Source organism: Globicephala melas, chromosome 4 (genome assembly GCF_963455315.2).
Source record: "Globicephala melas chromosome 4, mGloMel1.2, whole genome shotgun sequence".
In the NCBI taxonomy this organism is placed as follows: domain Eukaryota; kingdom Metazoa; phylum Chordata; class Mammalia; order Artiodactyla; family Delphinidae; genus Globicephala; species Globicephala melas.
The window spans coordinates 93573864-93590931 of record NC_083317.1 but is presented as its reverse complement, the minus strand read 5'-3'; the positions used below and the strand labels follow the sequence as shown (position 1 = coordinate 93590931).

At 34.8% G+C, this 17068-nt stretch overlaps 1 protein-coding gene and 1 non-coding gene across 2 annotated transcripts in view; both read left to right on the top strand.

Annotated features, from left to right (window-relative positions):
• ECT2 (epithelial cell transforming 2) overlaps positions 1 to 17068 on the top strand; it is a 64457-nt gene that overhangs the window by 12070 nt on the left and 35319 nt on the right. The window contains 3 exon segments of the mRNA XM_030863355.2: positions 301 to 523; positions 4637 to 4773; positions 9560 to 9679. Coding sequence (XP_030719215.2) covers positions 301 to 523; positions 4637 to 4773; positions 9560 to 9679 — 480 coding nt within the window.
• On the top strand, positions 10305 to 10445 carry LOC115857709 (U4 spliceosomal RNA). Its single transcript, XR_004041354.1, has one exon. It is a non-coding gene; the product is annotated as a U4 spliceosomal RNA (small nuclear RNA).

The following is a 17068-nucleotide window of genomic DNA, read 5'->3' as shown; positions in this document are numbered from 1 at the left end:
CTCTGTCTTCCTGGAGTTTATGGCCTAATGGGAAGTAGACAATAAAGAAGCTTACAGATGAATATGTAATAGTAATAGTGCTATGGAGAAAAAGCATTAGGTGTTAAGGGTTAGATAATTACAATGCTCCTTTGATTATTATGTTTCATGAAGCTTCTGAATTACATGGAAGAGTATATAGATGTACAGTTCTTGTGCAAAACCCCGATTTTGTCAGACTCGTAAATATGTTTTTCTTTTGTTCCTGTCTCAGTAAAGAACCACTGAAGTAAAATTGAGCTTTTGTGCTTTTGATTGCAGGCTAATACACCTGAGCTCAAGAAATCAGTATCACTGCTTTCTCTAAATACCCCAAACAGCAATCGCAAAAGACGTCGTTTAAAAGAGACACTTGCTCAGCTTTCAAGAGAGACAGACATGTCACCTTTCCCTCCCCGTAAGCGCCCGTCAGCTGAACATTCCCTTTCTATAGGATCACTCCTAGATATCTCCAACACACCAGAATCTAGCGTTAACTACGGAGGTAATTCACATTTTAAAAAATTGATGTTTAAATTTAGTGGAATAGAATAATTATTAGAATATAGATAGATAAATTCCTACTACAGTGAATATGAAAGGCTCTTTGTTTTACATTAATTAATTAATTTATTTTTGGCTGCGTTGGGTCTTCGTTGCTGCACGCCGGTGTTCTTTAGTTGCGGCGAGCGGGGGCTACTCTTCGTTTCGGTGTGCGGACTTCTTGCAGTGGCTTCTCTTGTTGCGGAGCACAGGCTCTAGGCACGTGGGCTTCAGTACTTGTGGCACGCGGGCTCAGTAGTTGTGGCTCTCGGGCTGTAGAGCGCAGGGTCAGTAGTTGTGGCACACAGGCTTAGTTGCTCCGTGGCATGTGGGATCTTCCTGGACCAGGGCTCGAACCTTTCTCCCCTGCATTGGCAGGCGGATTCTTAACCACTGAGCCACCAGGGAAGTCCCAGAAAGGCTCTGTTTTTAATGACCTTTGTTCTGTCTGAAGAGAAAAGGCACATGAAAATGCTTACATTTAATAGTTGCTTGCTATATACTAACTGTTTATGTGTTTTGTATATTTATAAGATAGGTTTTATTGTCCCTGTTTTACAGATGACTAGATTGAGGTTAGAGAAGGAGAACTTGTCTGGGGTCACACAGCTAGAAAGTGATAGAACTGTTCAAAGAGCAGGTTCTTAACACACAGGAATCATAGAAGATGTCACATAGATTATAGAGAAAATAGGTAGTGAAGTCAGAGGAAGGTGAATTTACTTTGTTCTCAGCTGATACAGGAAGCCACCTATAATTAGCTCTTCTCTCTTGATCTTCAGTTTTTCCCCTCTGTTTTTTTTTAGTCTGCACACAAATTTGTTGTGTTTTCTAATTTATGAAACAATCAAAACCTTCCCTGGACTCTGTAATACTTTCCACTTACTGTCCCATTTCCCTCTTCCCTTTCATATAGGTACTCTTGAAGGAATCACCTTGATCCATTGTCTCATTTCCTTGCTTTTTATTTTCCTTTCAATTCATTCCAATTGAATTTCATTCATTCCAATTGCTCTTGCTGGGGGTGCTGACAGTTTTTGTGTAATCAGCAGCATTCAACACATTAGCAGCTACTCCTTCCTGGACACATTTTTTAATTTTGGCTTTTGCATATCATTCGTTTCACATTCTCCTTGACCTAACTTCTCTCTCTAACTCTAAATGTGGAATATTATTCCTGAGTCGTTTCTTCTCCATTGAATTCTTCCTAAATTATCTCATTTAATTCCATGGCTTTTCTATATGCTGTTGACTCCCAAATTTGAGGTTTTCCCTGTCCAACAATATACTTGACACCTCCTTGTTCATGTCTAATACACATCCTGAACTTAATATAATCAAATTAGAACTCTTGATTCTCTCTGCCACTCCAACTCTGTTCCTTTGTTACACTTCCTTTATCAACCTTTTCTGTAAAAATGGTCTCTCTTAGACAATTGCAGTGGTCTCCCTGTACTCATTTTTGCCTTTCTACATGCAGATTAACCAGTCTCTAAAAACGTATAAATTAGTTCATGCCGCTCCTCTGCATGAAGTCATTCAATGGCTTTGTATTACCGTAGCTTTCAGGTTCTTATGTAATCTTTCTTCACCTACTTCTAACCTCATGTGCTTTTGTCCTCCACTAATCCTCTCTGGGTGTCAGTCATAATATCTTTATTATTCTTCAGATTTTTCTACTACAACCATACCTCAGGAACTTTATATTTGCTCTCCCTGTCTTAAATCTTATCGGGGTTCTCTTTAAAGTTAAGTCTCTGTCCCACTACTCCTTCCTACCAACCCGTTACCTGGTTGTTGGCTTCAGTAGTAGTTATCACTGTTAGAAATTGTTTGTTTACTGCTTTATTTTACTTGCTTCACCAGAATGTAAGCTGGAAGAGAACAAGAACCTTGTCTAGCTTCTCTGCTTTATTCCCAGTGCCTAGTATAGAGTAGGTACTCACTAAATATTCATGGAAGGAATTGAAAGTCAATTTAAGGTAGGCCCAGAAAACTGAGGTGGATTTGAGATTATAAGAGGAGCAAGAATACAGGTAACAGCATGCAAAATGAGTTTTTAGGGAAAAGTGAATAGGTCAGTTTGATTGGAGGATGGAGGAGTAAGAGTCACATTAGAAAAAGGTTAATTGGGGCCTAATATTAGAGAACTTTGAGATCAGACTGGCATGTCTGATCTGTATATTGTCATCAGCAAGGAACTTTAGAAACTTGAGCAGCAGAGTGATTCATTGAGTAAGTAATTTGTAGTGGATTATTCTGAAGCATGATTAGAAGTAAGGCAGTTTAGAGATAGCCTGACCATGAAGTAATCTCTAGAGACTTGGGCCACAAGGTAATAAGGCCCTAAACCAGGGTTGATGATGTTTGGAAAGAAAAGTAAGAAGCACTGGGGAAATATTGATAGAATGGAGTGATGGGGAGGAAGAGGAGAAGATGGCAAAGTATTAAATGGAAGAAATTCTTCCTTAGCAAAAATAGAAAGTTTATATTTTGGAGGAAAGAGTGTAGTTTGAGAGAAAATCCAGGTTAAATTGAGGTAGAAATGTCCAGTAGGCATTTGGAAAAGCTGAACCAGGTGCTTGGGCGGGGGATTATGATTAGATATGTAGATCTAAGAATTTACTGGTTCTGTGATCATGGTGGACCTAATGGACATGAGATGGTAAGAGATGAACATAAAGGACTGAAGCTTGAATATGAAGTTGAGGGGACAGAAGAAAATGAACCACTAAAGAAAACAGACATGACAACTGTTATGTATTAGGTATTCTGAATAATAGAATACCCAGTTTGTAGATCACTGCTTAGACACAATAATTAAATTAGATCAGTGTATGTCAGTTTTTTTCCCCCTAAAGTATACCGTAATGGCAGAGGCTCCTGGGTCTGGTGAGTGTAGCCCAAAATAATATATGGCAAGTGGGAAATTCTTTGAAGTCTGTTTTTTTGTTTTTTTTTTAAACATTCAGAACTCCACAGTATGCATGATTGTTTAAATTAATGCTTAAGATTATTTATCATTGAGTAAATTTGATATGCTGGGACTATATATTGTCTTCTTTCATGTCATTCTATTATGTGTTATACATTCCTTTTCCTATTGAGAACTTGCTATTAGGAGATTCTGTATATAATGTTTAAGTATTCTAACCATATTGATAGTAAGAAAATGTATTTTAAGCTTTCATGAAATTTCATTAAAAATTTTTTCTTGAGATACATATAAAATATACTAATGCATCCTCCCTCCAATTTGGGTTAGACTGAATATCTTATGTTAAGATACTTTAACAGAGAATTTAGTTAATGTTGGGGTTTTTTTTTTTTAAGGGAGTCTTTCTCCATATATATATGAAAAGTTTTCCATTATTTTGGCTGTGTAATCGTAACAACCTTTTCCTTCTTTTTTAACTTAAATATCTTTATATATTGCTGTAAAGATTCAGATTTCCTAAATGGAAATATTCTGCCATATTTGCTTTAGTATTCATTCATTCATTCTCTCTCTCTCTCTTTTTTTACATACACGTGTATTTTTTATATCTGTGCTGTTTTGAGAGAAAGTTGGAGATATGATGTGCCTCTACCTCTAAATACTTAATTGTGTATTTCCCAAAATACAGGAACATTTCTTACATAAGTACAGTATAAGTATTATAATTAGGAAATTAACATTTAATACTATGATCTACTCTATAGACCTTCAAATTTTACCAGTTATTCCACTAATGTCCTAATGTGCTTTTAAGCAAAAGAAAAAAGTTTTTTCTGGCTTAGGATCCAATCCACGATCACAGGTTGTTGTGTTATCTTTCTCTAGTTTCTTCTTATCTGGAACAGTTCTTTTTTTCAATCAATCTTTGTTTTTAATGACCTCGATATTTTTGAAGAGTACATGACCATTATTTTTTTCTGGCCTTATTCTAGGAGGAAATTCTACTTTAATGAAAATGTGTATGGTGGTATATTTATAGGAGTAGATATCTTTCCCTTTTTTCCTGTTAAATTTGTACAGTGTTTGGTACTTACATCTGACTTCCATTTTAAATCTTTCCTCCTTTTTACCTTTTAGAAACACCAAAGTCTTGTACTAAGTCATCTAAAAATTCTACTCCAGTTCCTTCAAAGCAGTCAGCCAGGTGGCAAGTTGCAAGAGAGCTCTATCAGACTGAAAGTAATTACGTAAATATATTGGCCACAATTATTCAGGTAAGAGTTGGGAAAAATGTTCTCTGTTCCAGTGTTTATAAGTAAAAAAATCTAAGTGGTATTATTTTTTATAAGAAAATTATATAAGCATAGAATTTGAACAGATATTAAAAATGAAAATGTATGACAAAAACTGCTCTTAGGGAAATGGCATAACTGTAAGAGTAGCGTTCTATTCATGCAGAAATAGCATCTTTTTTTAATAGTGACTTTAAAGAGAGAAGGATCCTCAATAGACAATCTTAGAGGGGACTGAGTTTAATTCAGAATTTAGCAGCTTCCATGTCAAGATACTGCATTTATATTTGGAAGTGGTAGCTTTTTCTGATAATGTGTATTCTAGAGTCACTGCTTTATTTAGTACTGTATATATATGGAAAAGCAATTAGCAATGAAGCATAACAATATGGTTGTCATTTTTTTTAGTAATCCTTTACTGTGTCGAGTTTTCTTAAATTATGCAGTAGTCAAATGTTGACTCATTGCTTACTAATATTAAAATGTACTATGAAGTTATTTCTGAAGAAAAACAATTCTAATGAATCCTTGTAGGTTGAGATTGAAGAAGATATTAAGGAATAAATCAAAATTCAAGGTTCTGAAAGACACAACAATAGGACATTATTTTGGAATCTGTAGAAAGAAGGAATAACTTTGTGGTAATGAAAGAAATAGTTTGTCAGGAAAATAAGGTTGATACCACCAAGCTTGACTTTGAATAGAAAAATAATAGAGAGTTTCTGCTTTGGGTTTAATTTTTAACTGATCTCTATTTGAAATCTTAATATATCTCATTAAGGTCCAATATAATGGCCTTTAGTTGCTTGTACCATTGATAAAATGCATGAATAAGAAATGAAAAGACTTCTTTCTTGGTATTCACAGAGAGATTATTCTTCACAGTTAATTTGTTTAGCAGTAGTCAGGGTTTTATGAGGCCCTCTGCTATATTAAACTTCACTTGTTTTAAGTCAGCTCTGCTCTTCTTCCTCAAGGGAAATCATCCTAGATGAGTTTCTTGTTGAAGTTTTTATAGTCAGCCAAAATGTGGTTGAGTAGCAGAAAATCCCTTTGGCATATACTGTTCATGTACTTTGGTAGCATTTATTACCTAGAAATGTAAATCCTTTCAGGCTGTGGTAAAGGCACTGGAGTTTCAGAATTTTAATTTGCATATCAATTAAATTCACTAAAACTTCTTTTTCAAAAGCACTTGTAATTATTACACTGTAGACAGACTTTCATACCACTGTGCTTAGTATAAACTCACCTAAGTTTATTTAAAAGATTGTGGTCTAAATTCATGATAGTGTTCTTTTTAAGCTTTTTTTTTTTAGGACTAATGTGTCTTTTTTTTTTTTTAGTTTGGATTTGGAATAGCTTAATTTTAACTTAGCTCCCAAATTAAGTGACTATCCAGAAGCTTGATGTATTCCAAATAATACTTAGGTACCTATTAATATAAAGTTTTGTGACAAGTGTTAAAGAGGGTTCCTGTTTTAAAGGAACTTAGACTGGAAGAGGAGTTAAAACATACACACCTATTATAATACCAAGTGGAAGGTTATGAACTTCATGAGGGAGGTTTAGTTAAGGTATTTGGAGATTTGTATGGTGAGAATTTTGCTCCTCTTCCAGCTTAGGGAAGGTTTGGTCTGGAATTTTCAATGGTTGAACATTGGGAAAAGTATCATAAAGAAGATACAAATTGAAGTGAGTGTTAAAGCATAATTATGATTGGTGCATGCAAAGAGTATGGTAGGAAGTGTATCTGAGATTATTCCAACAGTACAAACTGAAGATATGTATCATTCAAGGTATTACAGAGTAGTCTAGGGGGATTAGAGTTGAGGGTGGGTTAAGTGGACTGGGATAGGGGTTGGAGTATGGATACAGTGAGAGTTAAGACTGCTTATGCCAGACTGGAGACGGCCTTTGTACAGTGTGTCACGTGTAATTATAGAAGAATTTTTGATGGGAGGAGGGATGATATCACTTGACTTGTATTTTAGAAGGGAACTTGGTTCACTTTGAAGGAGGAATTGAAGAAGGGGAAATTGTGGAGGCAAGGAAATCTACTTGGAGGTTATTTTGGCAATCTTGGTTAGAGATTTTGAGAACCTGAACTTCTTACGATAGTATCAGTGAGGATGAAAAGAGGATAGATTTGAGAAATATTGGAAAGGTAGAATCAATAGTATTTTGGCTAACTAATTTTATATGAGGGATTAAAACAAACAGTAGAACTGTTTTAAGGTATTGTGTCTTAAGAATACTGAGAAGTTTTAATGAATCTTGATGTATTTTGGTGTCTAAATATTTTTGTTTAGGAATTTTAATTAAATGTTGACTAGATAAAGGAATGCTTATAAATGGTTACAGATATCTTTGCATCCTCTATTGTGTTTTTTCCCAATTCCATTTCTTTCCCCTCTCTCAGCAATAACTGTAATCTGGAATTTTGTGCTTATCATTTTCCTTATAGATCTATCACATATGTGTAGAACATCAAATGTAACAGTATATATTTTTTAGTGAATTGCTTTTTTCACTTGATAGAAATGTTCTTGAAACACATTTGTGTCACTGCACGTAGTAGTAATTCATTTTCCTGTATGAATATTTCAACTTTAACTTTTATTTTTAATAGACATTGAGATTTGTTTTAGTGTTTCGTTGCTGACATTGAAATTTGTTTTAGTGTTTCGTTGCTGTTTGTTTTTACTGTTACTAGTAGTGCTGCTGTGAATATTCTTATTCATGGCTCCTTGAGAACATATTCCGGGCAAAAACCTGGAATTTCTGGATCATTGGTTAAACACACTTAATTTTACTGGAAGTTGTTAGTATGTTGGAAACTAGGTTTTGTGTTGGTCTCCTGTTCCCACTGAGGCTTTTATAGGTGAAGCTTAACTTTCATCAGTTTAGGCAAATGTCTTTGGGGCAAAAGGTGATTTAGTACTCAACTTTCTACTTTCACTTAGATTTTGGCCTCCGAAGGTACCTCACTTTCTTGTCAGCTTATTGCTGTATTTAGAAAGAGGTTTTTCTTCAGTATTTTGTTTTCAGCAGGTAGCTTTCACCATACTTACAGAAATGGAAAGCCTGAATATATATATATATATATATACACACACACACACATATTTTTTTAAGGGGGGATAAACTGTTGTAGAATTGTAGTCATTCTTAAAAATAGGAACAATTCATAATCTTAATGAAGTTTCTTACTATTTAGAATGTACTTTCTTCCCCCCCTTCCTTCAATCCCCTCCTGACCTTTGTGCTGTTGTCATTCATTTTACTTCCACATATGTTAAGAACACAATAATACATTATTATTTTTACTTTGAATAGTCAATGAACATTTTAAAATTTAAGTCAAATTTTATTAATTATATAGTAAAATTGACTCTTTCTTTGATGTACATTTCCATGAATTTTAACACATGTGAAAATTTGTTTAACCACCACTACAATGAGGATACAGAATATTTCCATCCCCCAAAAAACTCCTGGTACTATTCCTTTATGTCACACCCTTTTCTCCTTCCACCTCCTGGTAACCACTGATCTATTCTCCATTTTTATAATTCTGTGGTTTTTGAAAATGTCATAAAATGGAATCATATAATACAGTAGTCCCCAACCTTTTTGGCACCAGGGGCCGGTTTTCTGGAAGACAATTATTCCACATATGGTGGGGGTGCGGGGGATGGTTTCGGGATGATTCAAGGGCATTACATTATTGTGCACTTTATCTCTATTATTATTACATTGTAATATATAATGAAAAAATTATACAACTCACCATAATGCAGAATTAGTGGGAGCCCTGAGCTTGTTGTTGTTTTTTTCCTGAGCTTGTTTTCACTTGCCAATTCTGACAGGGTTTTGATATGAGTCTGCAAGCAATTGATTTATTATGGTCTCTGTGCAGTCACACCTCTCTGCTAATGATGATCTATATTTGCAGCCGCTCCCCTGTGCTAGCATCACTGCCTCAGCTCCACCTTAGATCAACATGGCTATAAACAGGTCTTCTAGCTTCACATCCAGTCTTTTCCCCCTAAACCAAGTTTTTTTGCTATCATTTAAAAACATTTAGTACTTACATTAAGTGTATGACTGCTTATTGCTTTGTTCCTTACTTACTTGAATAAAAAAAGTAGAAATTACTGTGAATCCTACTAACAATTTTAATGATTTATAGAACTGTGATAAACTTTTATTAGATTCTAATGTGACATTTTATTTTATTTTTTTAAATTTATTTATTTTTGGCTGTGTTGGGTCTTCGTTTCTGTGCAAGGGACTTCTCTGGTTGCGGCAAGCAGGGGCCACTCTTCATCGTGGTGCGCGGGCCTCTCACTATCGCGGCCTCTCTTGTTGCGGAGCACAGGCTCCAGACACTCAGAGGCTCAGTAGTTGTGGCTCACTGGCCTAGTTGCTCCGTGGCATGTGGGATCTTCCCAGAGCAGGGCTCAAACCCGTGTCCCCTGCATTGGCAGGCAGATTCTCAACCACTGCGCCACCAGGGAAGCCCTAATGTAACATTTTATTACAAGATTGTATATACACACAGAGATGAATAAATAAATAGGATAAAACAGACTAGAAAATGTTATGAGAAAAGGTCTCAAATTTAGGGAGAAGTATTTTTTTTTCAACTTTTTTTTCTTTTCCATTAACATCATAGCTCTCCTTTATCACTGTCTGTATGTTAGATTTTTAATTTTTTTTCTTTTTCCACAATCGACCTAAACTAATCTTTTTTACCTTTTAGCTATTTCAAGTGCCTTTGGAAGAGGAAGGACAACGAGGTGGGCCTATCCTTGCACCAGAAGAGATTAAGACTATTTTTGGTAGTATTCCAGATATCTTTGATGTGCACACTAAGATAAAGGTAAATTTGTATGTGTTAGTGTAGTAGTAATTCTTTTTTCATTGTTTATATTTAGTACGATTTTTCAGGTGCTTCTGACTAGCTAAATAAGTTTTGTATTTAAAATTGCTTAATCCCTCATTTATTCCTTTGAATCATTTGTCCCTTTGCTCCAGTGCCTTATTAATATTTGCTGTTTGCCTGTGTTTTGATTTTGATTAATTTGAAAATAAGGAATTTAGACCTTATGAAGTCTTTTCTATAGAGACATGTTTGCTAGTACTATTTTTCTTATTTTCCTGCTGTTGTTCATCCTAAGTTGTATGTTTTTGTTTTGCTTTGGTTTATTTGAAAAACTGTGAAGTTGGAAGGGACTCGAGATCATTTCTTTCATTTCTCTCTATCTTTATGGTCAGATAAATGCCAAAACCGTGTAAGACAATGCTATCCTCTTTTTAATGATTTTCCCTTGATAAAGGGTCCATGAATTCCAGGTATCAATCTCTCATAGTAAAGTAATTTTGGGGCAGGTTTAGCTGAACCCTTAAAAGTAGTTTAGCATTATTTCCTCTTAGTTTACCTATGTGATGCCTGAGCAAAATTTATCAGTTTTCCTCTCAAAACAACCCATATTAATGTCTCTTCCAGCTTTGTGCAGTGGCAGTATCATACCCAATGAGGTTTATCTGAGGCGTGCTATTATTGCTAATTGAAAACTTTTCCCTAAATGTTTATTCTATATTACAATAAAAAGATCAATCTGAATTACAGAATGTTTTCAAACAAATACATTAACTTACTTTTGATTTTACTGCACGTTGTGGACAAAAATATAAAAGACTTATAAGTTAATAAAAATGCAATTTATCAAGTGCTTGTATATTTTATCAATATTCTTGACCACATTTCACTTATTTCTAGATTTACAAGTAATTTTGAAGGAGAGTCTGTCTTTTCTTAAAAAGCTATAGAATCGGGCTTCCCTGGTGGTGCAGTGGTTGAGAGTCCGCCTGCCGATGCAGGGTACACAGGTTTGTACCCTGGTCCGGGAGGATCCCGCATGCCGCGGAGCAGCTGGGCCCATGAGCCATGGCCACTGAGCCTGCACGTCCGGAGCCTGTGCTCTGCAACGGGAGAGGCCACAGCAGTGAGAGGCCCGCGTACCACAAAAAAAAAAAAAAAAAAACTATAGAATCTCAGGCTAGTTTCTCCTTATTTCCAGTTAGGATTCTGAATATTTGAAGAGTAAAATTTTCTTGGAATGGTTTTTTTTTTTTTTTTTTCATAAACACTGAGAAGCATAAAGGTAGAGTGGAAAGGCAAGCAGGTTTTCATCTTGGTGTTTTACTACTAATTTGTGGATCACTTTGTGTTAGTCATTTAGCCAGTCTGGGTGTGCAAGTTCCCATCCAATATAAAATGTTACATACTTTTATGTGTATAGGATCATAATCTCAATTCAGAAAATCATGTTCTCTGATTGACTGGATCTTTTTAAAAAAAAAATTTCTTTTTTACTAGATGAAAGAGTCTTTAAATTCTATAGTGCTTTACAGTTTTCAAAAGTTTCATATACATAATGTCATCTAATCCCATAATAACCCTCTTTTTCCACACTACCCTTAAATTGCCCTCCTTGCTTCCATCTTCCCACCAGTAACCACTAGTTTGTTCTCTATATCTGTGAGTCTGCTTTTTTGTTTCATTCACTAGTGAGTCACTGGAGCTTTGAAAACGATGGTCACCCTTTAGTTTTCTAATGTGTAACATAATTTTTTAAGCTTTTATAAACTTGGATTACCAGTATTTCAACTAGTAGTTGTTTTTTAGCTGATTACAGGTTTGTCATACGTTTAAAATTTTAAAGCCTATGTTTTTTTCTACAGTGACGGCAATGTGTGCTGTCAAACATTTATTTGTAAAATAAAGGAAAAAGGAGTAGAAAAAACCTATAATCCCATAACCCAAATACTCCTAAAATTTTGTTGTATTTTCTTTCTGGTTTTTTTATGCATAACATTTTTTTCTTCTTTTGAATGTAGCCCACCATTTATCAAGTATTGTCACATCTATTGAACATTACCAAGAAGTTGATATTATAATTGTCCACTTTTACAGATGTGAAACTGCTACATACAGAGATTAAATAATTTTTCTAAAGTCAGTCATATAATAAATGCTGGACACTGAATTTGAACCCTTTTTTGTCTCAGTCTGTTCTCCTAAACCCTAATGTTGTCTTGCCCCCCCTTCTAATGAGATAAAATTGACATATAGCATTGTATTAGTTTTTGGTGTACAACATAATGGATTGATATATGTATTGCAAAATGGTCAGCACAATAAGTTTAGTTAACATCTGCCACCACACATAGTTGTTTTTTTTTCCTTTGTGATGAGAACTTTTAAGATCTACTCCCTTAGCAACTTTCAGATATACAAAACAGTATTGTTAACTATAGTCACCATGCTCTACATTACAGCCTAAGGACTTATTTTTCTTATAACTGGAAGTTTGCACCTTTTGACCACCTTTACGCATTTCACCCACTCCTCCCCCTGCCTCTGGCAACTACCAATCTGTTCTCTGTATCTATGAGGGTTTTTTTTTAAAATATTCCACATGTAAGTGAGATCATATAGTATTTGTTTTCTCTGACTTACCTCACGTAGCATAATGCCCTCAAGGTCCATCCATGTTGTCACAGATTGCAGGATAACCTTCTTTTCATGGCTGAATAATATTTCATTGTATATACCACATTTTTTTTATCCATTGATTCATTTACGGACACTTAGTTTCTTTCCATGTCCTGACTATTACTAATGCTGTATTGCTTCTTGATTATCATGCTGTAGATTTATTCTTTTAATATGTAAATGAATAAACCGTGTAAATGTGGCTTAAGCTTGTACAGTTTTTCATATCATCTTATTGGTATGGTATTCCTGAGAAGCACTGGTATCTATTTTATAGCATTGCATAGTGGTTTCAGATATGGACTGTGGAATAAAGTAGATTTGGGTTTGAAGTAAGGTAACTTTAATTGCTTCAGTTTTCTTATCTGTAAAATGGGGATAGTAGTATCTGAATCATGGGTGGTTGTGAAATTTTTATTCTCAGTTTTTACATTTTTATAAGTCACTAAGCATAGTGCCTAACACTGAGCATTCAATAAATAACAATAGCAATTCATATTACCAATAAACTAAATTCAGAAGGCAAGTAAACTAATGTTTAGATGTTTTGTGAAGGACTAAAATCATTTTTTACCCACTGTGTTTACAACCACTGTCTGGCACTTAGATTTCTGTCAGTAAATATTTGCTGAACATTGGTCATGCTACTTTTAAATGTCCAAATTAGGACTGGAACTTAGTGTATTTTGTCATCCTAGATATCATGTGGATACCTTTAGCCTTATTCTTAATTTGCCTCCAACTTTTAGCATACTAATATTTAGATTAAGTTGAGAATTTTTGAGATTGTTATGAACACCTCTTTTCCTATGTGTGAATTTTTCCTTTTCAGGGCTAATCACCATTGGTCCTTCTGCAAATGCCTGCTTTTGTATGGACCTATGATGAAACAAAAGAGAAAGGAAAGGGTTGGAGGGAGAATGTTTTCTTTCTGTGTTTGTGCTTTGTTATTTGTTAATTTAGTGTAAGTCCTAAGGTACCTTGTACTTGTTTCAGGAACAGGTGTATACTGGGAAATCTGCTAATTTGGAGTATTGTGAGCTAAGCAAAAGAGAAACCTATCTTGTATAAAAATAGATGGTAACAGGACAGAAGAAATCTTAGCGAGGAAGAAGAGAAGGAAGGAGCTTAACTTTCTTAATCCCATCTGCTTACAACTTCCTCTACTTTTGCAATACACTTTGGGAGCTATGCTCTATGTCTTAGAACTATAGAATTCTCCTTTCTTATGGCCAGGAGGTAACTTTGGGAGCATCCGATGGAGAATTGTGTAATGGACTAGGAGGAGACATGTCCCAGGGTCTGTCCGAAACTGAGTCAAGCATATTCCTACAGAAACATTGTAAGAAATGGTGGCACTATGAATAATGATGTTTGGGGCTCGCCTGCCCACCTGGCTCCCCGTTTCTGATGGGGAGAACTGTGGTATAGATCAAGTAGAATGACATAGAATCAGGAGTCAGACAAGCCTGAGTATGAATACTCGTTCACAACTGTGTGATTTGGGACAAATTAATGTCTCTAAGCCTTAGTTTCTTTACTTGGTCCCTGAGCTAACAGTTGATTAGGGCAGAGATCTTTATTTAATCAACAAGCATGAGGATTTAAAGGTTAACCAGAAACAGTAGACTATTTTTCGGATCCCCTAGAGATTATTTTGCTCTTTGGTAACAATATTCTTATATAAGTATATGCAGCCATCCTGTAATTTTTTACACTTTAAAAATGTACCACTAGATTATATTGGCAGTGCTATAAGGTGGTTTTTTTTTTTTTTTTGCGTCACCGTTTTCCAGATATCTCCCTTACTTATATTAAATACATAGGAAAATATAGTTAATAATAGCTTATTGAGCACTACTATAGGGTTAGGGTTAGGGTTTCTTCTAAGTGCTAATCAAGTATTAACTAATTTAATCCTTTATGAGATAGGAGTCATTACTATCCTCATTTTTCATAATAGAAAATTGAGGCACTTTAAGGTTAAGTAACTTGCCTAACAGCACAAAACTAACAGGCTCTAGAACCAGTATTTAAAACTAACTAATCAGTGCCAGAATTCACTATATTATATTGTTCCAAGATTAGTCTTATTTATAATCTTTTTCTTTTGTTTCTTTCAAGTGCAGTTTTAAACAGTTAAATCTTTGTTCTTGACACTGTGAGCTGTTAAATTATTCTTGCTTGAGTTCACCTTTTTGCTATTGGAAGTAAATTTTTTCCCTTTTGGCTTTTCTGAATCTGCAGAATATAGGGTAGTGGTTCTTAAATTATTTGGTCTCAGGGTCCCTTTTCATTCTTAAAAATGACTGAGGAACTTATGTTTATATGGTTTTGTTATTTTTGGGTTTTTTTGGCGGTACACGGGCCTCTCACTGTTGTGGCCTCTCCCGTTGCGGAGCACAGGCTCTGGACGCACAGTCTCAGCGGCTTTGGCTTACGGGCCCAGCTGCTCCGCAGCATGTGGGATCTTCCCGGACCGGGGCACGAACCCTTGTCCTCTGCATCAGCAGGCGGACTCTCATCCACTGCGCCACCAGGGAAGCCCTATATGGGTTTTATCTATTGGTATTAACTGTTTTTGAAATTAAAACAAAAATCTAATAGTATTTTTAAAGATGCATCAGTTTTTTTAACAGCTTTATTGAGGTACATTTTACATCTTTAAATTCAACCTTTTTAAAATATATGATTCAATGATTTTAATAACTTTACCACGTCATGCAACCACCACCATAAATCCATTTTAGAGCATTTCATCTTCCCCATTAAGATCCTTCATACCCATTTGTAGTAAACCCCATTCCTAGGCCCTGGTCCAGGCAACCACTAATCTACTTTCTTCTGAATTTGCCTTTTCTAGAAACTTCATATAAATGTGAATATATAATATGTGGTGTCTTATGTCTGGCTTCTTTCACTTAGCATATTTTTGAATTTCATCTATGATTTAGTACGTTAGTAGTTTGTTCCTTTGTGTGGCCAGATAATAGTCTATTATACGGCTAACCTACATTTCTTTATCCATTCACCAACTGATGGAAATTTAGCTTGTTTTCAGTTTTTGGCTGTTATGAATAATGCTGATACGAACATTATGTGCAAATCTTCGTTTGGGCATGCTTTCATTCTCTTCCGTAGATACTTAGGAGTAGTAGAATTGTTAGGTCATATTGGTAGACTTATATTTAAAATTTTTGAGAAACTGCCAGGTTTTTACATCATTTTATATTCTCACCAGTAATCTATAAGAGTTCAGATTTCTACACATTCTTGCCAATACTTACCCTTTTTCTTTTATAGCCATTCTGGGATGTGAAGTGATTTTGATTTACATTTCCCTAATGATTAATGATGTTGAGCATCTTTTCATGTGCTTGTTAACCATTCATATATTACCTTTGTGAAATGTGTGCTTAGATCTGGTGCCCATTTTTTGGTTGGGTTGTTTGTTGTCTTACTGAGTTGTAAGAGTTCTCTGTAAACTATAGATACAAGTCCTTTATCAGCTATGTGTTTTGCAGAAATTTCCTCCCACCCTGTCATTGCTTGTCATTTCATTTATTTAGTGGTGTCTTTTGAAGTACCAAAATTTTTAATTTTGATGAAGTCCTATTTATCCATTTTTGAAAATGTAATGTGCTTTTGGTGTCATATCTAAGAAATTTTTTCCTAACTCAAGGTTTTGAAGATTTTCTCCTATATTTTCTTCTAGAGGTTGTATTGTTTTAGCTCTTACAGTTAGGTCTAGAACGTATCTTGAGTTCATTTTTGGCTGAGGTGAGGGTTTAAGTTCATCTTTTTTTGTGTGGATATCCAGTTTTTAAAACATACATTAATAAATTTAAAGTAATAATGACTCATTATATGATAGATAAATAACGTGTTCTTTTAAAAAATAACTAATTTCCAAAACAAATAGTGAGGAGTGATGTTGATTTATGTTTTTTTTTCTGTCTGGCTTAATAGAAGACTATTTCTCCTGCCTACTTCTTAATTCATTCTGTTGCAGTATCACACATCATGTATATAGCCTCTAGAAAACTCTGTTGTATCCTTATGAGAGAATTAGAATAAAAAAGTCAAATAATGCCTTAGTAGTGTAGTAAAAAGTTTAATCTCGTGGATCCCACTAAAAAAGTGTGTTTTGGGGGGGTCTGCATATAACACTTTGAAAAGCTCTTGTATAAGTTTATTGATTAATTTCTACTTTAAAGTCACTTTTAGGATTTCAATTAGGGCATGTCATTTCTTGGTATCTCATTTTATCATCTGATTTGTGTTTTGTTTTATTATCCTAGAAAGCTTTTAGGGTGTCTTCTAAATTTTTGAAAATATATAGTATTTTAGGATGATGATTGAGAAATTTTATAGGCCAGGGATTAGCAAACTGTAGTCAGTGGACCGAATCCAGCCAATTTAGGATTTTGGTAAAGTTTTGCTTGTTTTGGTAAGGGAAGTTTTATTGATACACAGCCACACATAATCATTTATGTATTATCTATGGCTCCTTCCACTCTACAAGGACAGAGTTGAGGACTTGTGACAGAAACCATGTGGCCTGCAAGCCTTAAATTACTTACCTTCTGGCCCTTTAAGTAAAGTTTGCTGACCCCTTTATAGATTACAGTTTCTAATGGCTGATGTTTCAGCATCAAGATCGAAAGTAGTTTTCTATAATTAATTAATTCTATAATTAATCACACCATC